The sequence below is a fragment of the Pipistrellus kuhlii genome, unplaced genomic scaffold (genome assembly GCF_014108245.1).
Source record: "Pipistrellus kuhlii isolate mPipKuh1 unplaced genomic scaffold, mPipKuh1.p scaffold_m20_p_10, whole genome shotgun sequence".
NCBI lineage: Eukaryota > Metazoa > Chordata > Mammalia > Chiroptera > Vespertilionidae > Pipistrellus > Pipistrellus kuhlii.
In genome coordinates this window covers 23,257,182-23,282,612 of record NW_023425405.1, presented here as the reverse complement: position 1 = coordinate 23,282,612, position 25,431 = coordinate 23,257,182, and the positions used below count along the sequence as shown (strand labels likewise).

General features: G+C 36.2%; 1 protein-coding gene across 1 annotated transcript in view; it reads right to left on the bottom strand.

Moving 5' to 3' along the window:
* CNTNAP2 (contactin associated protein 2) overlaps positions 1-25,228 on the bottom strand; it is a 1,655,787-nt gene extending 1,630,559 nt beyond the window's left edge. The window contains exon 1 of the mRNA XM_036429148.2: positions 24,982-25,228. Coding sequence (XP_036285041.1) covers positions 24,982-25,081 — 100 coding nt within the window. The 5' untranslated portion in view covers positions 25,082-25,228. The remainder of the gene's footprint in view (positions 1-24,981) is intronic.
* Positions 25,229-25,431: the final 203 nt, after the last annotated feature.

Below are 25,431 nucleotides of genomic sequence, written 5' to 3'. Positions count from 1 at the left end.
GAGTGGGCCTAAGCCATCAGTCAGATGTCCCCTGTGAGAGGGCACAGGCTGGGCTGAGAGATGATCATCCCCTCCCACTCCCCCCTAACCCCCGTCCCAAGTGCACTGGGCCTCTAGTCTATAATAATAAAAGTATAATATGCTAATTAGACCAAAGGAAGCTGGGGTTGTGAGGGAAGCTGGTCCCAGGTGCCAGAGGAAAGCCTGTGCTGAAGCCAAAGAAAGAAAGGCCTACTCTTGCACAAATTTCATGTATTAGGTCTCTAGTTCTAATATAAAAAGGAAAGTGGTTTATAGGAACAATATACATTTCAATATGGAAATATTCAAGTACTGCACATCAAAAGGCCTAACAGTCAGATGTTTTTCTTATATTGGGAATCACCATGAACATATAGCTACAAATGTCGATGGACATAACTATGTTGTATTTGTGCCTCAAATACCATGACAGCATTGTTTGTGATTTTCTGAAATGGTTAGAAACTCAATTTCATGACCAGAAAAAGTACAAATTCCCTCCATTTACATGGTAGTTATATCTAGAAAATTAGTGCATACTAAAACTATGGAATATACCTCAAATTAATATTCAAATTCTAGTTAGGCTATGGATTCAGATACTTCTAAACAGATGCTTTATTTGCTTGAATCTCATAGGCATTGGGTGGTGGGGAAACTTTGCACACTGCCAGATGTTCAAACCATACTAGCCTCCACCTTCTTTACGTCAATAGGCAGCAACCCCTTAATTATACCTAATAAAGATACTACAGTAAATTCCCAAAATCCTCTCTTTGGTTCTGCTTTCTTTGAAACTCTCTTCATCATAGAGAGGAGAAAGAGAGCACCAATTATCTTTTCTATTCTTCACAGCTACTGCTGACATAGAAAATAAACTATATGAAGACCCCTTATCAATAAAATATGGCTTGCCCCTGCCAAGGACTGAAATCACAGCTGCTATTAAATATGCAAGATAAACTTTATGGGAGATGCGTTCAGTCCTCCAGACTTCCAAGCTTCAAGTTAAAACACCCATGAGAATGGATATTTCCATTGGTACAAATGATGAGAGTTACTAAATGAGATTTCTATTTCAAATACTCTATCCTACCATCTTTCTACCCCTTCTCTCTCCCCCAACCCCCCCACCCCCAGATTTCAATTACATGGTTCTGAAACTTTAGTCACCACGGATATTAGACACTTCAGCACAGAGAAACATACAGCACCAAAGTGATGAGGAATATGGTGGTGGGATATGAGTTATAGATAATTAGATGGATGAATTAGGGCACTGGAAATAATTTTAGAAATAGATTTTAAAAGGAGTCAAAGACAAGGAATGGAAGGGAAAGGGGGGTTTGAATATGCCCAAAGCATTTTGGTAAACTATGTCAAGGATTTTAATACTTCCCTTCTTGATAAATTTTCCTTTTCCATGAATGATGAAGAAAGATCATATCAGTGTCTTGAGTCATTGAACAGGAAGTAGTCCCTGCCATCCATCCTGGGACTGTACAATCGTACCTCTACCTTATGCTTTGACATCACAGGGGAATATCTCCATTCCTCCTTTCTGGTTCATCTGTTGTAGTGAGTTGTCTACAAACCACATTTTTTAAATGGATTTTTCTACAGCAATCAGAAATTTCAATCTTTTGAGGCATAATCTGAGACAGCAGCCAGTCAACCAAACTACAGAGTGGTGGGAAGACAGGCGTGAAGGTGTTACACTCCACAGAGTGACTCCTGCAGCTGGAAGACAATCCAACAGAGGGCTTGGGCTGGGGCTGGACCTCATAAGAATGCTAAATTCCTAAAACCACTCATCAATTACTTATGAATTTCACACACAGATAATAAAAATAAAACTGACATTTATTAAATACCTGCATCTTGCCATTCACTATACTATGCACTTCGATATATGTCATCATTTCTTCTACAGTAAAATCAAGTAGGTATTATTATTCCCACCATTTTACAAATGAGAAAACTGATGTTCATAGGCATTAAAGTACTTCTAATTCCATAGACATCTTTAATAGATTCCCTTAGCTGAATTTGGGCTAATACAAAATCTATTAAATTCATACAACAAATGAAAACATTAAAAATAACTGACAGACTGGATGGAGGAATGGTCTGATAAAAATGAATGGGAAACTCAAATGTCACCCATTGACTTTTGAAGAAAATTAATCATAAATAGAGAGGAAAGTCACAGGTATGCAGAGTTTTGTTGCAAAAGTTTGAATACAAATAGAGCTACCATTCTCTATCTAAATGGCTTTTAGAAGTCCTTTTTAATTTAAAAGTCAATAGTCAAAAAAGAATTCTGACATAAATAGGATGAAATAGCATTTAGTGGTGAAAAAATCTCCACAGACATGAATGGTCAATAAAATAATAAACAAAATTGCATATTTAATCATTTTAATAGTCACATCAGTAAGTACTCAGGATAATTTTACACGTATTGAATCAAGAAGGAGGCATGGGGTATGTAAGTCACTTACAAATGTGTTTAATTTACTATGTCACCTAGGTGAGGAATTTTATTTATACAGAAATTTCAGCTGTGTGAGCAACGGTTTCCTAATAATGTAGACTAACTAAACTTCAACATCACACACACACACACACTCACACATGTGTATCTTAGAGATGTTGAAAATTTAACACATGATAAGGTACACTGTATTAGCCAAACTGAAAATGGATTCCAAGATATGAGTGTTGAAAGATTATACTTCTAAGCACATACCACAACTTCCCTTAATACTTGTGAGGACTATTGTCTGTAATGCTCAACATCTAAGCTAATTTCTTAACAATTTTCATTATTTCATTATTCACACACTTAATAGGAGCATTAGATCACTTGTATGAAAATTACACAGTAACACAGAAAGCTCTCAGTCATAAAAACAAAACAATCAATGTCACAGTCTAGTGACTAATATTTTATAAATAAAAACTTGAATGTACCTAGTAAATTTGTGGTCCACCAACAATTCTATATTCCTCAGACCTCCCATATACTTTCAAAATTCAATGCACAAAACACATTATAGTTTTCACAAGGTAAAGAAAGTTGGAAAATATAATTTCACACATATTTCCTTGCAGAATTCCCAGAAGAAAAAAAAAATGCTAAAATGACAATATGACATTTGTCATCCATTTATAACTAAAGTTTTACAGTTTTGAACTTAAGAATTTTTTTTTCTCTTAGGATGCTTTTCTTACATTATGCCACACATTAGGCTTTAGCTTCATGATATGCAAAAAATGGAGAAAACAAAATTTGATTGAAAACTATTTAAATGTAGTTGAAAAATCTATTAATATTGTTAAATATGCTATTCATACAGCAATAACTAGATAACTTTCAGTAATCTTTAAAAAATTATATTTTAGGTGTATACAGTGTTGGCCTTCTCACTTAATTTTTTATAATTTACTTTTGTTTCAATTTTTCTTAAAATTAATTTAAGTTGAAATTAAATGCTACTTTCAAAAAGTAATTTTAGTCCTAACTGTTAGCGAATTATTATATTTGAAAGTTTATTTTACCTACAGTGATCATGTATAAATCCCAAAAAGAGAAATGGCCATTTTTATCCCAAATCACACAATATGGTGCTAAAATAATTCCACCTGCTCATTGTGTTTAGGTTCATATAAACTCACCATGAACAGTGATGGTGCTACTTCGAAAAGTCAGACAGATCACACCCATGGAAAGTAACATACACCCAACAGCAGAAATCAAGTTGCATACAGTATTTCCCCAAACTTCTCTCAAGATGAGAATCACCTGGTAGAGTTGTTAAAGTATAGATTCCTGAATCCCACCTAAAAAGTGCTAAACTAGAATTTTTGGGAACATATAGGTAAAATTGTATACTTAACATGATAGATGGCAGCCATCTATCATGTTCTATGTAGTAATTTCTGGTTGTGTACAAAGACAGAGCACTAGTTAAGTATACAACTTTACCTGTACGTTCCCAAAAATTCTAGTTTAGCACTTCTCAGGTGGGATTCAGGAATCTGTATTTTAACAACTCCACCAGGTGATTCTCATCATGAGAGAAGTTTGGGAAACACTGGATAGACTCAAAGGGGTCTTCAAACTTCTCTCATTATGAGAATCACCTGGTGGAGTTGTTAAAACACAGATTCCCGGATCCCAACTATAAGAAGTGCTATCAGGAATCTGTGTTTTAACACCTCCACCAGGTGATTCTCATAATGAGAGAAGTTTGAAGACCCCTGGGAGGATAAGCAAGTGTCTGACTCTCAACTGCTTCCACCCGCTCCCATGTTTAGAGAATTAGGAGGCTATTCGCAACCCGCAGGAGGCCCCGCCAAATGAAGTCAACTGAAGCAGACCAGAGGCACCGACAGGCAACCCAACTCTGATTTCTCTGGAATCCTGAACTTCCTCAATGTGACCTAACCACTGAGATGCCTAGACTCAGAGCGAGGATGCCATTACACATACTCTGTCCAACTTCCCGGCTACCATCAGTTCCTGACATTCAAAGGCTCTTTAGGATAATTTAAGGTATAAAGTATAGTCACGGTAATACTTTGTGGTCCCTTGTGAGTTGATTTTATACCAAAGATTGACTCTGAATGTCTTGTTAAAACTGAAAAATCACCTTATTGGCATAAATGCCATGTCGTTTAAAGGAGAATAACAAGAGTATTGGCAGCCATCTATCATGCTCTATATAGTAATTTCTGGTTGTATACAAAGTAAAAATCACAATCCATTACCATTAAGAAGGGCAGACAGTACACTGATCAATACCATGCACCTTACTAAAGCTTTTTCTATACATTTATTCATCTATACCAATATGAGTTTCTAAGTAGGAATAATATATAGAAATAATAAATAACAATTTGTTAGTAATAACTGTTTAAAAATATAACATTATACTATACAAGTTGGAGATATTTGCATATCAGTAAGTTTAATATTTTCATTATACTATTAGAATAAAAAGTATGCATGCAAGGAGAAGAGTATTTGGTAATTGAGATTAGATTGGGCAGAATTTTACTAGTTTTAACAGAGAAATTGTTTAACAGCATTGTTTGCATTTGAGATATTCTATAATAATGACTGATCTTTCTTAAAAAGCATATTTCTAGTATTTTATCAATTACATAACTATTTTTTTTATTATGGTATATACCGTGTTTCCCCAAAAATAAGACATCCCCTGAAAATAAGACCTAGCGCATCTTTGGGAGCAAAAATTAATATAAGACACTGTCTTATTTTCAGGGAAACAGGGTAATAGTGTCATTTAGCATAGCTCTAGAAAGCTGTATGTGATAGAACAAATTGCCTCACTTCTTTCCAGAATTCCTTTTCCCTAATCTTTATAATATTACTCATAAGTAACATTAATTGACCACTTGTTATTGGTAGGGCAAGTCGTTAAGCACTTTAAGTACACAATACTGTTTAAACTTCAGTAACACCTCTAAGCTCCTGTTAGAAATGAATCAGAATTGAGGTTTGGGAGAGGCTCTAGCTATTCTTTTCTAAGACTGGAAAGCCTGGGAGATTAGAGACACAAATTTAAAAAAATATAATGGACTTTAGAGATAATCTTGTATAATGAATGCAAATTAAAATTTAGATTATATAATCTCTCTACGTGTTGGTCAATTTACATAAATTGAACCAACTAGTTAGTTAGAAGAAACCCCATACTAGGTTGTTTTGTATGTTTTCCCCCAAAACCGTATCATGAACTACACTGTTCTACCTTCTATTTATATCCAGAATGTGTAATAGCATGATATGATTATACATTTTATTTTCAATTTTTTTTCTCTTCAACCATGCTTCTTAATTTCAAAATAAGCAATACATTTGTTATAACACCTTTCATTATAGATTTCAAGTATTATACCTTGCTATTTATGAGGTTCATGGACCACTCAGTGCATCAGCATCTCAGGTGCCATCTTGCAGGTCCCATCCCAGACCTCCTGGCCAGGGAATTCCTGTGCACATTAGCAGGTGAGAAGTGCCGCTCTATAAAGTTCCTACTTCTCCACCAGCCTCCTCAATAGCAGCTCCAGAGATGGCCTGCACGGGCTAGTGCTCAGTGGTCAACAAACACCCATGGAGAGCCTCCTGTTGGATTGTGCTGTAAGAAAACTGGACATCTACTAAAGAACATACTTTTGCACATATTCTGAGACCTCTACATAGACACTACATGGGTTTGTTATTGATACATAAGCAACAAGCACTTGTAGACCAAACCATGAAGATAAACCATATCCTAGACATCAACCTAGATGAAGGCTAAGCCTTGATGCATGGTCAATGTTGCAGTTAAGCTTCAAAGATACTGAAAGTATACAAAGCTTAGAGCAAGCTTTATATTGCTCTCTATGTGAAGTGGTGTATTACTCAAATTCTAAGATATTATAATAATATATTCTTTAAACATTTTATATGAAACCTGCTGTAATAAGAATATGGTTACATTTTCTAATCATCCTCAGACTTGCTGGCATTTTATCAATATGCACATTTTTAGTAAAATTCAATCACTATCTCAAAATATATAAAAATTCAACTAATTGAAATCTTACTAAAATGAGAAAAAAAATTAAGTATAGCACATGGTAATATCAAAGGCAAATATCTCGATAGGAAGAGCATGACACTATTAGTCACAATTAAAAATTACTATAAATATTTTATAACTATTGAGTTATTATATCAACATGATGTTTTTATGTGAAAGTATGTTATAATTATATTCTCTATAATTTACTTCCTTAAACTCAGCTTTGAACGAGCCCTGGCCAAGTAGATCAGTTGGTTAGAGTGTCATTCTGATACCCCAAGGCATGATCCCTAGTCAGGGCACATATAAGAATCAACCAGTGAATGCATAGCTAATTGGAACAACAAATAAATGTTTCTCTCTCTTTCATTACAGATCCCACATGTGAAACCTCTTTCTCTGTCTCTTCCTTTCTGTCTCTCTGTTTCTCTCTGTCTCTCTCTTTCCTTCCTGCTTTCCCTCTCTTTCTCTCTCTCTAAAAAACAAAAAAACAAAAACAAAAACAAACAAAAAAAAAAACACCTAAAAATCAGTTATGAACAATGCACTTTGAGATATAGGTCAATTAACGAATTTTCTCTTATAAATATTTGCTGTTTCAATAATGCATATATATGTCAAATGATCAAAGTTATTTATTTTATTAGAAAAAGTTTTAAAGTTGAATATCATTGAATTATTACAAATATTAGTACTGACATTTATAAATAAATATGGAATGATCTCTCATGTAGCCAATATTGTCCAGAAACAAAATAATGTTTTTACATAATGAAACAAACATTCCATTTTGACATTAAAATTATTTAGGCTATACAAACTGACTACAATATAATTATAAAAATGGAGATAAATTTCTAGAAATCACATATATACATATGTTCAATTAATATTTCCAGCCCTTCCTGAACAGTTAAAAATTGGCTTTATTAAAAAATACTTGGTTCAATTGTCCTTAATTTCTTTGGGATTTAAATATGTTTTGTATCAATGTATTAACTAATTCATCAATGTTTCAAAGAGAAAGCAGCATTTAACTTGTTTATGCCTAGTTTTCTACAGTCTAGGGAAAATAAAAACAAATTACTCGGTAAAAACCAGTCCTGTATATTTTCTTTGATTGCTAATTTTTATTGTTTGCCGAGATTAGGAGCAGTGGTTTGTTTCCTCAATGATGTAACCAGAATTCCTTCTACTTTCCACCTTTATATCTAAGGCGTAGAGGAGAAAATAAGGGACAGTAAGAAAACCAGATCAAAGCAGACTGACAGAAATACTTATTGATAGCTTTCAATCTCCCACAAGTAGAAACTAATGTTTATCTTCTTTACTCTCTCCTCTGTCATTCTTTTCCATAAATGAAAGTTCTGGATACTAAAAAGAATATTCAAAAATGAAGGAGGAGAAGAAACAAACATTTTCACAAGTTGGTTGACTATATCCTAAGTCTTTAAGTCTCTATGGCAAGGATTTGGAAATTGTGAAAATAAAAATGTAATGCATACAGGGGTCCCCAAAAATGTATATACATTTTGAATAATTATTAATTTCAATGGGTTATATCTGAAAAAAAAGAAAGATCAATTGAGCTATCAGCTGTTAAAGTATGAATACATTTGGGGGGGGCAGCCTGTAAACTTTGCCAATCTTAAACAGAAAATGACAAAGTCACCTGGATGAACTCAGGCTGGCTGCAATGCAGGGCCTCGTTAAGGTCAGGCAGATTGGCCAAGAGCTCTGTTGAGACAAGTAAATAAAATGCCAAGAATTCACTATGAACTGTCAATAGGGCCATAATATGGCCTGAATACAATTTTCCAGTGACCAACTTTCTCCATCATTTTTATGATCCTATCATTTCCAATTCATATCTTCATTATCTAAGCAGCAAAAGATAATTGTTAATTTTGCCTAGGCCTTGGCAGAGAAATCACATAGCTTTTATTAGAGATAGTTGCTCATTTTAAAATTCTAATTACTAATTCTTTCTACTTCCTAGAGATTATAAAATCCTTCAGGACAGAGACCCCATCTCTAAAGATTTTATAATCTCCAGTGCTTACCACAGTGATCTATTTTTAATATAAATTCAAATGTTTTCATTACAATTTCAGCTGGACCTCCAAAAATCCTGGGCCACTGATTTTAGGGAACTTGAAATAGTCCACTGCTTGATTTCCCAAGGTTCTAGTTATTTAGATAGTCAAATTCAAAATGAAACAACTGTCAAATTTGTTTTTATACTTCCCATCACATTTCAGGAAAGCAGCTTCGTACCATCTGCACATATGGCTGACATGTTAGAGTAAATGTGTTGATGCATTTGGATATGTTCCTCATGCTTACAAGCTCTCTAATTTGAAAATGTTGTGCTCTCAGAAACAATTGTGAGTAAGGTATCTGAATACCTACTACACTGAAAAATGGGCTCTACTAAATACATTACTTAACACAGTTTTAATAATTTCTATCATACTTTTTCTAACGTGTTTTTATTGATTTTAGAGAGGGAAGAAGGGAGAGGGAAAGAGATGGGAACATGGATGAGAGAGAAACATCAATCAGCTGCTTCCTGCATGTTCTCTACTGGGGACTGAGCCTAAACTCCCCTCCAACCCCAACCCACCTGCATATGTGCCCCCAGCATGTGCTCTGGCCCAGAATTCACCTCTTTGTGAATGGGACAACACTCAACCAACTAAGCCACACCAGTGGAGCTCTACTATCCTTTTTAACATCTTCTACACTAATAAGAGAGAAACATGCAAATTGATTGTCACTTTGCAATGCCCACCAGCCAATCAGGAGTGAGTATGTAAATTAACCCAGCAAAGATGGCAGAGGCACCACCACAAGCTGCTCTGGGCCTCTGGGCAGCACACATGCAGACACAGGGCAGCTAGGCAGAGCAGGAAGCCTGCTATCAGGAGGAGGGTGGGGGTGGAGAGAGCTAAAGGAGTGCTGCTCCAGCTGGAGGGAAGGTGGAAGGTGGCAGCCAGAGCGCAAGTCTGGGTCCCAGGTGCCAGAGGAAAACCAATCCCGGAAGCCAGGGGAAGAAAGGGCTATATCACGAATCTTCATGCAATAGACCTCTAGTGAGTATGTTTTTAAATAAATGACTCTTGAGTACTAACAGCTCTGTGTAAGTATAGCAATATCATCTATATTGTTACATATAGATGTCAAATTATAAGTTCAATTAATATAAATTATACATTCATTACTTCCTTCTTTCTTGATATATTTGCACTATATTGCTATCTCATTTTTTGACCACTTATATGTGGAATTATGTATAAATTAGATAATATATGGGTCTTATCTTTGCTAATCATTCCAAATTTGTCTTAGCTACCCTACTAAATTATAAAATAAACTAGAGGCCTGCTGCACAAAATTCGTGCACTGTGGGAGGAGAGGGGGGTCTCTCAGCCTGGCAGATAATAAAGAGGCCCAGACTACATGGTGGCCTCCACCCACCTGCCACAAGCATGGCCACCATGTAGCCGGGGTCTCTTCATTATCTGTCAGGCTGAGAGACAACCCCTCCAGTGCATGGATTTCATGCAGTGGGACTCTATTTTATAATTTATTAGGGTAGCTAAGACAAATTTGGAATGATCTATCACCACACAGAGGGAGGCCCCACCCAACTGCCACAGCATGGCCACCATGTGGTCTGGGCCTTTTTGGGGTGATGGATTGCAGGGTTCCGTGATTGCTCGCCCCAAAGAAGTAGGCCCTGCGCACCTGGCTAGGGCTCTGTGATGGATTGCCCCAGCAGAGGGAGGCCTCACCACCCACCACAGCCTGCAGGTCAGTGGCCTGGGCCTCTCTCTGCGGGGGCGATTGTGGAGCCCCCTTATCAATCCCACTGCTGGATGGTACATACATACATACATACATACATACATACATACATACATACCACACAAAACACCCACATGCAGTATTTTGATTTTTGTTTCTTCAGTGATTCCTTATTAAACAAATTTGCCGTTTTAGGTTGAACTACAGATTGCAACTACTTTTAGTTCATATGATCAATAAAGACAACACAATAACAACAACAAAACAAAACAGAAACAATACAAATATAATTTTCCAAAATCTTAAAAAAATAAACTGGACATATTTCAAAATGGCAATTTTTAGGAAAATGTTATCTCTACCCTACACCTGAATCTGTGCCGGGCATTTTACGTGCAGCAATTTATAGGCTTTTAGTTCTAGACAGCAGACTTGTCAGATAATCATGCTAATCCTTGGAATAAGGTTTCCTTGAAGCTTATTTTTAACAGAACTGGTAAAAGATGCATTATTCATCAATTAAAGATGAAAAGTGATTTTTGTCTCTATTTCCTAGGAGTGAAGATCTACTTCTCTCTATGTGATAAACTATTAAGGAGGGTCATGTACTCTTTCAAAATGTTCTTTTCATTGCATATTTCACAGCAGACTTATTCCAAAGTCACTGCTCATCAGACTGAGGTCAAACGTGGCCAATGTCAGAATTGCATGCTTGTTCTCTTCTGCCTGGAACATTCTTCCCTTCTCTTTTCTTGGCTACTTTTGTCTTATCTTCCAAGTTCTGGCTAAAATTCATCAATGGAGAGGATTTCCTTAGTCACCCATAGATGAACTTGCTTTTGGATGGGCTGAGACGATTTAGTAATTTTTAATTTAAATGTTACCATGCTTAATAAATAAAAGGCAGCTTTATGGTAATGTATTAAAATCAATGTCTCAAAAAAGATATTAAGATAATTTTGAAATAAGAGTCAAAGAAATGATAAGCAGGATGCTTGACTCATAGAAGCTTATGAAGTGGCAACTTTTTTCTACTACAATTTTATAAACTGTATGTGTTATGTAGAAGTAAGGAGTTTCATAGGATAATGAGAAATAATTTTAGCTCCAGGCCTAGAGGCAGTCATTTTTCCCAAACATGACAACCTGCAATGCATGTGTCTGAGTTGTCCTTCTTCAACTATTTCTTAGGCAACCGCTGTCTTAAGACAACTCCAGGAAGCCAGCCCTCTCCTCACTAGTATGGACTGTCTATCCATTTGTGCATCTGTCACTTGAAAGTTCAATTTGTAGAAACAAGCACAGTATGGGATGCTCTAAATACTATAATTATAGACATATAAATGAACAAACAACAGATCTGAAAGCCTTCTACAAAAAGCTCTATAATGCCAATTGGAGAGAGGAGACAAAGTCCTTTTTATTTTTAAGACTAGAGGCCCAATGCACGAAATTCATGTAAGAGTAGGCCTTCCTTCCCCTGGCTGCCAGCTCCGGCTTCCCTCTGGCACCAGGGACCCGGGCTTCCCTGGTAGTCTCGGCTTCGTCTGGAAGGTCATCCGAAAGGACATCTGGTCTAATTAGCATATTACTCTTTTATTATTATAGAAGATTCTGAAACCTCTTTTTGAACATGGATAGGTTATTCTCATTTTACCACCTATAGTCTAAACAGGTACAGTAACAGCACATTTTAAGTTCCAAAATTTATACTTTGGGTGATTATATATTCTTTGTAAATCTAAAATATCTCAGATCACTGTAGTCAATATTTATGTAATCATGTTTTTCATGATATGAAGACTAATCATATTGCAGTAATATCTTCCTAATATACTTGGGGCAAATAACAGATAATAAATTGAAATTCAATTGCCTTTCACATTAAGTAACAAAAATTATCTTTCAAAATAACTTTAATAGCCCTGCTACTTTTGAATAACATTCCTTTGAAATACTTATCTGTTTCATTTTGTTTGCTAATTCATACAGATATGTTAATTTTAAGGTAGTATTTTTATAAAATGAGGACTTTGAGTTATGGACAATTTTTTTGTAACTAATATTTTAAAATTATATTACTTCTAAATACAATGCTTTTAGCTAGAAAAATAAAACTAAGAAAAAAATATATACTTGTTACAATCTACTATCTGCACAATTTACATATAGAACTAACTCATTTCAATACAATTGAATTCATATAACACTACTTAGGTACCTAGGAATATTATAGCTAATCTGAGGGTTATAACTCAGTATAAACCGCAGTCTTTTCTCTTAATGGATATATTAATCTTTGAGAATTAATTATAGTGGCTAAATTTAAAAAGAGCATTTAACAGAATTTTATCATATATGTGTTCAAATATTTTATGGCAATGGTTTTGGGAAAATATTAAGCTTTTATTACAAAAGCCCAACTACAATTACCAGAATTTACTAGGATGTAAATTTTGTGTCTGTATTAGGGAGAACTTGATAAAATTAAGAACCGTATGAAAATGAAACTGGTGAGTTTTACCTTTTTTGAGCATTTTTATGCTATGAGAATTCCAGCAGAAAAGTAATCCACTAATTATATATAAGAAATTCAATGCAATTAGTACAGTTCCTAATATCTATTATAAGAGGTACTTATTGAAGTCTAGCTCCTTTGACACAACCACACCCTTATATCTATTAATCTATGAACAAAATATAGGCTTTGCTTGTGTAAACTACGGGATAAAAGAAAAGGGACTAGCTTGTGTTATCAGAAGGCAGGGCCAGGGGAATCAATGCAATGGATGTAACATTTAAAACAGACTTCACTGAACTGGCAGGCTTTAAAACGGGAAAGACTGTATAGAATGGAGAATATTTTAAGGTTGAGGCACAGAATGTATAAAGCTTCAAATGTAGAGATGGATACAGTTAATTTAAATTATAAGCCAATTGAGTATGTGACTATTTTTGCATTTACAAAGAATATTTTTGTTATATTAAAAACTAGTAGCCCTGTGCGCCAGTGGCTCTCTGCAGGGCCTAGCTGCTCTGTGCCCACTGCCCAGAGGCTCACTGATGAGCCCAGAGGCCAATCAGAGAAGAGGCACAGAATGCTTGCCTTGTTGCTGTGGCGATGAAACAAGCATTCTGTGAGGCCACTCACGCTGCCCACTTTCAGTGGCTTCCCCCACTCAGGACTGGGGGACTCCAGTGGGGCTGAGAGGATTGGGCATCGATATCTTGTGGATATGGGTGCCACCATTTTTGTGATGGAGTGAGGGTTAATTTGCATATTACCCTTTTATTAGATAGATAAAACCACCTGACATTTCTATTTTCCCCAATATTTTTATTGATTAACACATTATGTACGTCCATATCTCTTGCCAACTTTGACACTATCAATGAATATGCTAGATTATGATATACTACAGGTGTATATAATCATAAAGTTTCTCCACAGCTACCTCTATCATTTACAATATTTTTGACACCATAAGCACTCTATTTAAACTACCTGTTAGGTATGATAATTATTTTGTTGATGTCTGTCTTTGACTTGTATTAATAAAATAAGTATTTCATAGCAACAATATGCTTTGTAGAGGGCAGTCACGTGTGGCTTTGAAGAAATCTGACCAACCATATGGCTTAAGTGAAGTTCAGAAAATGCTGCCAAATAGAGCCACATAGGAAAGTGGTTGGAGATGTTTTAGAACTTTCACAGTTTAGTTTCATTATTATCCTTGAAATGACAGATAAATATTCATGTAAATGATGATTTTTTTAAAAGTATCTGACTTTTATCCATTACCTTCCTTCTATTGTTAACAATTCGGCATAATTTTTCATTCTAATGCCAGATAATTGAAAGTGACTTACATTACTTCTTGTAAATTCATGCAGCAAAGAAACTGCTTAGCACTTTCTTAGTATTTTGCCTGTGATTACACCAAACTGCCACAGGGAGGTGATGCTCCCTTCAATCTGCTCCAAAGTTTGAGGCTTGACCTACAAATGAGTTTTTCTTACATCAGATAAATAGGTAAAGTAGAAAAAGGCATTCCAAAAGAAGAGGACAGAATGTAAGGAGGCATAAAAAAAAAAAAATCAACATGTTGCACTGTAGAAACTGCAAGGATTTCAGTATGGGGTGCAAGTATTGGGTTAGGGAGCAATGACATCAAAGGGACAGGCAAGAACCAGAGAAGTGGAGAACCAAGACAAGAACCGTGTTTTTAAAAAAGTATTTCTGGCAGAGATATTGATGTTAAAGAATGAGTAAAAGCAGAGGTGTTTCTACAAATCTAAATTAATGCCTCAAGGGAAACACTGAAAATCAAAACCAGAGCTGTGGTGATGGACCTGGAGTGCAAGGAATAGATACAAGAAATATTCAAGCCGTTAGAACTAACAATTATTTTTGAGACAAATATTTTCCCACTGCCATTAAAGCAAGTTTTCCTCACAACAAGACTTTCAAGAAAAGCTTGATGGTTTAGACATTACACAAAATTGTTACTCAAAACAATGGTTATAGATTACACAGGGATTATCTTTTAACCCTAGTGATGGCAATGATATTACCGTTTGTGATAGAGACTTAAAAAAAAATGTCCTGAGGACCAGTTTAAAATAGCTGTATCTGACAAGGCATTTTAATATTTTAGTATTAAATATTTTGCACAGCTTTAAATAAGTGTCTTTAACAAATGACTGTTAAACATATGTAAAAAATAGAATTACATGGCAAAATTGCTTTATTTTAAAAAGGGGGGAAGTAAGTGCCATGGTATTATTTTATGATATTACTATAATTAAAATAAGTTGTGTTTATCTTTTTATTTTAAATATATATTTTCCTGTTTACAAATAGAATGGTTTATTTCCCCCTATAATGCTATATGAGAATCAATTAATTCAAAACATTGCCTAGAAGCAAGGTGAAACTCAGTATTGGAGAAATGGAAATTCAGTGGCACACTATTTCAGACTCAGCCAGGAGTGCCGTGGTTAAGAACCCAGTTCTGTAGGAATGGATCATACTGCTAACCTGGGCAAAATCGACTAACCTTCTCTGCTAGAGTTTCTGCATCTGCAAACTGGGGAGTTATTGTAAGGAATAAATGAATTAACACATCTAAAGAGTAGTGCCTGATCTGGAGTCAACACTCAACAAATATTAGCCATTTATACCAATTAGCAAAAAACAAAACAACAATAACAAATTTAAAAGCATAATAATGTCTATTGTTGCATGGTTATAGAATAAAACACTTATTGTTGCTGCTGAAAATGTAAGTCACTACAAATCTGAGGAACTCAATGAGGAAACATCTATTAAAAAAAAAGCATATACATTATTTTCAAAATTATTTTTATATGAGAGCATCTAAGAATAACCAAGTAATTTAAGTAACAGTGAGTGAATTTTATCACTAACCAAAAGTTAGCTGAACATTTTCTGGTGATGGTGTTATAGCATATTTGATGAGGCAAATTTGATAAGATTATATAGGGTGCCCCCCCATAATGTATACATACTTGAAGACCTGATAATTCACTTAATTTTCACTCTTTTTCATGTTTAACTGATTTAAAATAATGGGTGAAGCCAGAGTGAGTTTTGAACAAAGAAATTTCATCTTAAAGTGACACTAGACTTTATGGGAATACATAAAAGATAAAATTGATGGTTCCAAACTACAACAATCCACGAATTGAGGGCACACAAATATTGAACAAAATGATTATTTTTAAATATATATATATTTTACTGATTTTTTTACAGAGAGAAAGGGAGAAGGATAGAGTTAGAAACATCAATCAGCTGTCTCCTGCACACTCACTACCTGGGATGTGCCTACAACTAAGGTGCATGCCCTTGACTGGAATTGAACCTGGGACCCTTCAGTCAGCAGGCTGATGCTTTATCCACTGAGCCAAACCAGTCAGGGCTGAACAAAATGATTCTTTATGTCTGCAATTCTATTGCTTCATGTTATCAGCAGTGCCTGGACCACAGCAGTTATCAGTTTGAAAACAGGCATTGACAAAAAAAATTATTTATTTCTATAGAATCTTTTAAATTGTATCTTAATAGACATCAACTTCATAATAGTTCTAAGTGTGTACACAATTTGGGGAACACCCTGTATGTGGTTGCATGGTGCACTGTGTAGAGAAGTTTTTTATTCTGTGGCTATATTCAGAAGCAATGAGAAAAAAAAAAAAAAAGCTATTACAAATTAGCAACATCTGCCTTGATGGTGGCATCAAACTTATGGGTTTATGGCTATGGGCACAAAAGGCGGGAAAAAGCCAAGTCACATGTTCTCAGACTGGTTGACAATGAAAATAACCTTGTAGCACATTCATTTAATCATCTAAAATTGACATTCATCTATGCTTTTCCAGACGTATTTTGTTTGGTTGAACCAAAAATGCTTCAAATACACTTTTACATGTATAAATTTAGACTTAAAATTTATTAGCAATTAAGTAAATGAATGCAGCTTAGGCCATTGTTAATATGTATTTAGTAAAATTTTAAACAAATAACACCCCTAAAATATGATAAAATTCTGCCACAAAACATAATTTAGGCTGACATTTTTCATGTAGTTCTTCTGTTTATATATTTTGTCCAATACCTGAAAAAGATATATAGAGTATATAAAGGAAAACATATACTTATAAATTTGCTTAATAATTTGATTTCCATAAAGGGTGACTGTCCAGTAAAATGAGTTACGGAATGATATAATTTAATGAACATATATTTTATCTTGAGTTTAAAATAACCTTTGGAGTCCATATAACTAAAATTATCAATAAGTATCTTTTAAAAAAATATATTTTATTGATATTTTACAGAGAAGAAGGGAGAGAGAGAGAGAGACATTGATCAGAGAGAAACATCGATCAGCTGCCTCCTGCACACCCCCTACTGTGCCCACAACCAAGGTACATGCCCTTGACCATAATCAAACCTGAGACCTTTCAGTCTGTAGGCTGATGCTCTATCCACTGAGCCAAAACGATTTCGGCTACCTTTTGTTTTAAGAGACTATTCTTAGTGGTAAACTTACGATTTTCTTTAGCAAATCATGGTATCTCACTCCCAAAGTTGTTTTATAAATTCAGAGTATATGTATTTACTTTTTCCATGTATTCCTTTGAAATAATACTATAATCAAATAACATGATGGCATTATAATGGTAGTAAAAAATTAGGAGGACATATTTTTCTTTTTACATACTCTTTTTCAAAATGATGTCTAATGCAGAGAAGTGAGCAATCCTTGCTGAATTTGATTAAACTTTACATAACTTGATCCCAATATAACTGCACCACACATCACAGATTCAGCGAACCTGACAGTGTGAAGTCACACCAGCATGGCCGTTTTGTCCAATTCACATTCCCAGACAGCTCAGACACCAGCCCAGCGTAAACAAAACGGGGATGAGGGGCTAGCAACGGGGAGCAGAAACCTTATAGAGGTTTGGAGATATGTTTTTGCTGGTAAAAGTATTCATGGGACTAATTTTACCTCCTCCCTGAACACGAAAACATTAAAGAATGTATCACTATGTATGGCTGTGTGGATATTTCCAACAAACGTAAGTCATAAGGAAAATGTAGAATATGGCCCTCAGGAGCCCTTCCCTATTCCTTTCCCATTTTGGCTGTATGCCGAGAACATATCTGCAGCAAGCAAGCTCAGAGTCAACCAATACATCTTTATTTCCAGATTTCCTACTATCAGGGGAGGTTTAAAAATCTGGAGTGCTATAAAAAAAATCAGTTACTTCAAGCTGTTGTTGTGAATAGTATACCCCCAAAATGGACTAAATAAGAGTTTAACAAGATCTTTTTCAAAATTTACAATTGGGGGGATTAACAACATTGTTTTCAAAGTGCATATGACTCATTTTTTAAAGAGAATAATTGATTCAAAATATCTAACTCTTCTTAATTGTACAGAAGGGGCAAGAACATGAAGTAACTTCTAGCTCCAGGCATGTCAAATTCCTGTGATACTTAAATGGATGAGATGGAACTGAATGTGTTAACCTTTAAAGTCTGCAACCAGGATGTGTTTAAATTGGTAATGTTATTGACCATAGATAAAGCAATTGTATTCTAAGTGTTTCTCTGAAAGAAATCCTATCACTAACAGGACCATTCAGAAATATGAATGAATGGATGAATGAATGAATGAATGAATGAACAAATAGAAGGGTTTTTACAGGTCATAATTAAAGTCCAATTCCCCAAAGAAGTGAAAAAAAAAAACTTTTTGAAAAATATATATTTTTATTAATTTCAAGGAGGAAGGGAAAGGGAGAGAAAGAAACATCAAGGATAAGAGAGAATTATTGATAGGCTGCTGCCTGCACACCCCCCACTGGGGATCAAGCCTGAAACCCAGCATGTGCTCTGACCAGTAATTAAACTGTGACCTCCTGGTTCACAGGTTGATGCTCAACCACTGAGCAACACCAACTGGGCCAACTTTTATTTTGTTGCTGGTTTTTAACATATGCAAAAATTTCCTCCTGTTCATTTAGTTCAGTACTAAGCTAATTATTGGCAATTTTAATATGTCTGGGTGTGATAGGGTACACTGACTAGCACTCCCACTTCTGCCTTAGTATTAGATTAGAAACAGAGTCGCAGGTGGAGAGCAAATATGACCCCTTACATAATAATTTCTGATACAGCAGACTATGGCTTAAATGTATGACAACAATTGGATGCACTAACTTTATTTTTTTAATACCGTATGTATTAATAGCATGTTAATAAAGCTTTTTCTTACTTTTCTCTTATCTTTCTTCTCTCCCTCCTTTATTTTTTTAAATTTCTTTAAGGTATCACATATTTGTCCTCACCCCCTCTTACAATCACCCCCCCACACTCAAGCCCCTACTCCCCTATTGTCCTCGACCACTGATTAGGCTCATATGTATCCTTTGATTGATCTCTCCCTTTTATCCCCACCCTCCCTTTGAGGTCCAACAGTCTGACCCATGGCTCCTTATTTCTGGGTCTGTTCTTGTTCATCAGTCTATGTTGTTCACCATTTCCCCTAGATGAGTGAGATCATGTCCTACTGGAAATATACTTATAAGAATCAAAAATGAGACAAGCAATAATTGTTATGCTGAAAGGCATATGAATCAGTCTGTAGAGAGTTTCTTTCTGGATGCACTAACTTTAGTTCTGAAAATTAACAGACTTTCCAGCAATAGCAAGAGCCAAAGTTTCCTTATCCTATCACATAAATCCTTGCAGAGCCAATGCCTACTCTTGCATACCTTTCAGCAGAATCTATACCTTATGCAGGCAGCCCGAAGGAAGAAGAAGGAGCTCAGTACATTAGCTACTTGACCATGCTAGGCCAGTCACTCTGCCTAACATGGAAGGAATGAGTGAACTGTAGAGACAGAGGCTAAGAGAGGTGCAAATGGAGTTTCTGCCTCAAAAAGGAAATGGGATAGAGAGAGAGGTGGCACCTCCACATCCCAACAACATCTGTAGTTGGTCAAACTATCGCTTACAGGTTCTCAAGACCCCAGGAGATGGAAGATCCTGTGTGTTAACTGATGACAGCTGAGAAGTGTTCTCTTTTAAGATTCTCACTTGAAAAGTTAAAGGCTATGTGAAGATCATTCTATGACTATTCTTGCACATTAAAATGTCAAAATTAAGCACATAATGCCTTCCAAATGCCATTCATTAAATGATTATAGAAATATACCTAACATCTACTTAGCTTATACTACCAGTATGTATTCTTTAGAAACACTGATACCATTCTATGTCAACTACTTATGCAGATGTAAGCATAGCATTGGCTTTATTTCCATGACATAGTAGTTTTGATGTTATAATTATGCACTCTGTTGTTGAACTTTTCAAGTAGCAATAAATGATAAAGCACTTCTCTAAAAGATTAGATATGGGAAATTTCTGAAATTACATGTTTTATTTCTTCAACTTGGTAGCATCAATCACTGCCCAGATAACATGAAGTTGGTCCTCCAGATGTTCAACATTTTTAAGAAAATCACACACCAGAAGAGATAGGATTTCTAAGCCTAGAATCTCTCCTTACTCTGTACGAATAATACTGAGTTTTAAAAGAGAAACAAGACAAAGGGGAACTATAGCAAATTCCTTTTATGTTTCAATCATAAAAAACAATACATCAGAAATGAAGACTTTATAGTTCAGCCTTAAGGACTTATTATTAAGATTTTCTCTGGAAGAATCTACTAATTAAAACAAGTGATTTAAAAATCTCAGAGAACTTAGAGAACTTCAAACACCCTGCCAATTAAAATAGAAAACATAAATTAGAAATCTAATTTTTAAAATATGATACGCATCAAACAACTTTGATGTTAGTTGTCATCTGCAAAGGATATGTTGTCTGTTTGAAATGGTATAAAGGTTAATGAAAGCCTTTATTGGATTGTGAATTCTTTTTTTTTAACCCAATTTTATCATAGATTGGTGTTAAAGGAGTAAAACTTGGACAAAGGTTCCTGTTTCCTGAATATCTGTGCTGATAATGAAATCAGGGGTACACATTTCTCTATTAAAGGTAAAATAGAATTTATTATTATTTAACATTAAGTAAAAAAATGTACTACTTCTTTTTTAAAATATATTTTTATTGATTTTTTTTTTACAGAGAGGAAGGGAGAAGGATAAAGAGCTAGAAACATTGGTGAGAGAAAAACATCGACCAGCTGCCTCCTGCACACCCCGTACTGTGGTTGTGCCCACAACCAGTGTGCATGCCCTAGTCAGGAATCGAACCTGGGACCTTTCAGTCCACAGACTGATGCTCTATTCACTGAGCCAAACAGGTTTCAGCAATGTGTTACCTCTTCACAACCCATACATTTTGCCAGCCTATTGCACTTTTTTATTTAAATTCATTGTATTAAGACAATGTTATTTTGTTAATTTATCACAATGTAAATTCAAATGAAATAAATTAAATTAATTTTATTAAGGCTATGTTCAAGCTCAATGTAAATCAGTAGTATTTTCTTTTATATTTACTATATACTTTATACTTAATTTCACTATTTGAAAGATACCACTTGTAAGGTGTTATACAAATTGAAGAAAAAGAAAATAGGCCAATATCCTGTGGTTTTGATATTGTTGCATTACTTGAAAAAAAAGAATTTTATGAACTTGTAGGCAAGTTAGACCCCTTGAAAGAAATGACAGAAAATATGTAAATATTTTACATACAATAAATATATAATCTTATATTAATGATATTATGTATTTGTATATTATATAACATGCATTTAAAGAATTTTCCCAAATATTTACCTACATATACTAGTACATACAGATATTGATATGCTTGTATATGTAAAAACATATTTGTTAAAAAGAATTTGATCAAATGAAGACACACTTCATAAATGTGATAGTAATTGAAATTATACTTTAATGGGTATACAAAATAATGTCAAGTGACCTTTATCAGAAAGCACTATTTAAGCCAAAATCTAGTATATTTTGGGAATAAATTAAATTCATGAAATTCTGCCTCAATCTCCTCATCGTTTAGAACTGCACTACCAGGGTCTTTCAAATATATTCAAATAAATGCAACTCCCTAAGAGAAAATATTCTACTTAAACTTTACGTATGTGACCTATACATGTATATTTATAAGGAAGGAAGATTGTATGCCTCCATCAGCTCAGCATCAGCTCCTTTTCACTATCTGTCAGGAAATTAGACTCTTTCTACGTAATCCTAGAGATGAGTTTATGTAAAGTTATCTTAGACTGATTGTAAGAAACATGGTATCAAGCTATGGCCCTTGTGGCTCACTTGGTGAGCTTCAGTCCCATACACTGAGAGATCCCCAGTTTGATTCCCTGTCAGGGCATATGCCTGGGTTTAGGGTTTGATCCCCACTAGGGGGCGTGCAGGAGGCAGCTGATGGATGTTACCTTCTCTCCCTCCCTCTCTTCCTCTTAAAAAAAATCAATAATAAAAAACATATTTAAAAAGCATAGTATCAGAAATAATATGCTCTTTAATATAACAGAAAAAAAGAAGTAAGCCAAAGGCAAATATACTAGTGTATTGGAAACGGTATTGAAATGAAAAAAAAAAAAAAAATTTTGAATGTGTCTCCTAAAAAATGCCCATCATATTAAAAAGTTATTTGAGGACAAAAAGTTTTAGCACTGACATCATATTTTGAAATGTGTACCAAATACAAAAATTACTTCTTGATTTTCATAATACTTTTTGTCTTGTGATGACCTCTCCTGGTTGAGTTGTTCATTATCATAGTTACCATTTTTTCCCCTTTGAATGTACTCAGTATTAAGAATATAACTCTCATTCTTCTTGGGAAGAATTGTATAGGAGTACAATGTTTCATGAAGTGCAAAAATGTACATTTAAAGTACTGAACACACATTATAATTACTGAAAGCTCATTATAATCATTCAAGCCTATATCACTCATATTATTTAATCCTCTTCCAGGAGTTGAGGCAACTTTGGGTTTTGGTGACACAATTTAAGTTAAGATGAAGTAAAAAGTCATCTTAATGAGGCCATTAAGTACATTTTTAAACAATATACATTAGAACATTTTTAAACAATGAAATATAATAGCTCAATAAATATATTTTAATAACCAAACATAACATTCATTATCGTAAATACTTAAAGTATTTATGTCTCTGCTCTTCTCTAGCTCCAATTTCTAACTAAGCTGGAGAAACAAAGACTATATTTCTGAGATAACAACCTTCCCATTCTTACCCAATGGCTGTATTTGTGCCAGGCTTGACACATGACAAGTGTTTCAGATTCATCCGTTACAACTAAGATGGACAGAAAGACGAAATACAGAAGTCAGGCAAAACCCTAGTTTGAGCGCCTTCAATCAGTGAATGGAATAAACTTTCTTCATAATAAGTTTATTTTCTTAGAAAAGTGGCAGTTAGTTCTATATCAACACACCTTGAGGTAGAAACAAACTTCATCAAAATAATTTCCTCAGAATATAGTCAGATGTTTATGTAAATATTAATGCCAAACATTATATTTTCACAATTTCATTATATTCACAATTTTTGTTTCAACCTTTTAAACGGACATAAAGCATCAATAATATATCACATTTTAGGTTTAATCTATTTTTTTTAAACACACCTATAAAATATTTTTCAAGTTCATTATAAACTGCCATTCAGTGGCTTCCATATCTTTCAGTGCAACAAAAGCAAAGAAAATACTGTCTGGGAAAATATCTCAAAGCCAATGCTGGTTCATCATATGGTATTGTTATGCAGTAGATTCTTTAGCACACCTTCCAAAGTCCTTGTCAATCCTTACTCTTACTCATATGTACACCCCAGAAGAACATTGATAGCAACACACAGAAACACAGGTGCATTGATGCAACCCAGGATCTTGTAAACAACAGAGACAGGACTACTTCCCATAGGATGAGTTCTGGAAAACACCGAACTTTTCTTTTTAAATGGAAGACATTATTAAACTTTCATGATCATTGTTTAACACTTTGCTCATTCTCAGAGACAAGTCCATGCCTATGAACTTTACCCTAAGATTTTTCACTACAGGCGACCTTAGCAGTGTTTAACTCTTTCTGGACCAAGCAGCAGCCATGCACTGCCAAAGCAATGCAGAAGATGCGGTGGGATCCTCTCTGTCTTTCTAACCTCATGAAAACATGAGCAATTTTTTTTTAAGCTGGCAAAAACACACGGAAATAAACACACGGAACAGCATCCTCTTCCTGAGAACCTGAAATCTGTTCACTACTGCATCACTGGTGTTCTGCACTGCCTGCCTGTCCCAAGTCCTGGACTGCATTACCCCAAACAGCCAAAGAACAGAACGTAGGCAGTTTCCCTGAGACTATTGGACCCACCGTCTCCATTTTAATAAGCAAGAACTCAATGGCCATTCCCTTCTCGGGGAGGTGGGTGGGAGGGAGGCTTAAAGACAAGTCCGTAGGTGTCCAAAGGCTCAAGATGCGCTCCTCTTCCAACCCCAAGTACGTGCTCATTGAAGTTGAAACCATAAATAAAATAAAAATAAGAAACTTATTTCTGCCATAGTGGTCTCTTTCCAGCCACGGACCCAGCGATGCAAAATGCCAAGAACTTCCTACACACACACACACACACACACACACACACACACACTCCCCGAAGTGGCTGAGCAACTCCAGAGAAGCTGTCATCTGCAGGAATCTCTCTAATCAAGCAGCTGCCAACCCATCTCTGCGCCCAGGCACAACTTTCCAGAAACATCTCCAGCAGTGTCACCACCCTGGCCCCGGACCGGGAGCACCGCCGGGCTGAGAGTCCGCCTGCTGCAGCGGCTGCAAGTGCATGAGACAGGCGCCCCAGCCCGGGGCGAGCGCCGCGGATGCACCAGGGAGAGGGCACCTGCCCGGGGGGACCCGGGGGGGGGGGCACCCCATGCTGCAGGGAGGAGCCGGCGGGAGGTACTCACGGGACGCGGAGGGGGCCGTCCAGCCTCTGCAGAGGACGCAGCTGACCAGCCCGAGCCACAGCGCTGCCCCGCAGCCCGCTGGCCGCCGCGCCGACAGCATCCTTCGCCTCCCGGCCCGCGGTGCTCCAGGGGCTCGCGACGGAGGAGGGGCGCCGTCCCGCCCCGCGGGGGCTTCTCCCGGGGCGTCGGGGGGCTGTCCTCAGAGCCCTGCGCTCGCCCAGCGCCGGCCGCCGCCGCCCCGGGCCACTGCGCCCGCCAGGCTCCTCCGCCCGCTCCGCTCCGAGCCTCGGCGGCGGCGGGGAGTCGCGGCTTCTCCTCCTCCGGCGGCGCGCGAGGCTGGCCTTTGCGGGGCGCCCGAGAAATGCCAGGTGGGAAGCGATTCACCCCGAGAGAGAGAGGGAGGGGGTGGGGGATCCGAGGAGGAGGGGACCCCTACCCCGCCCTCTGCCT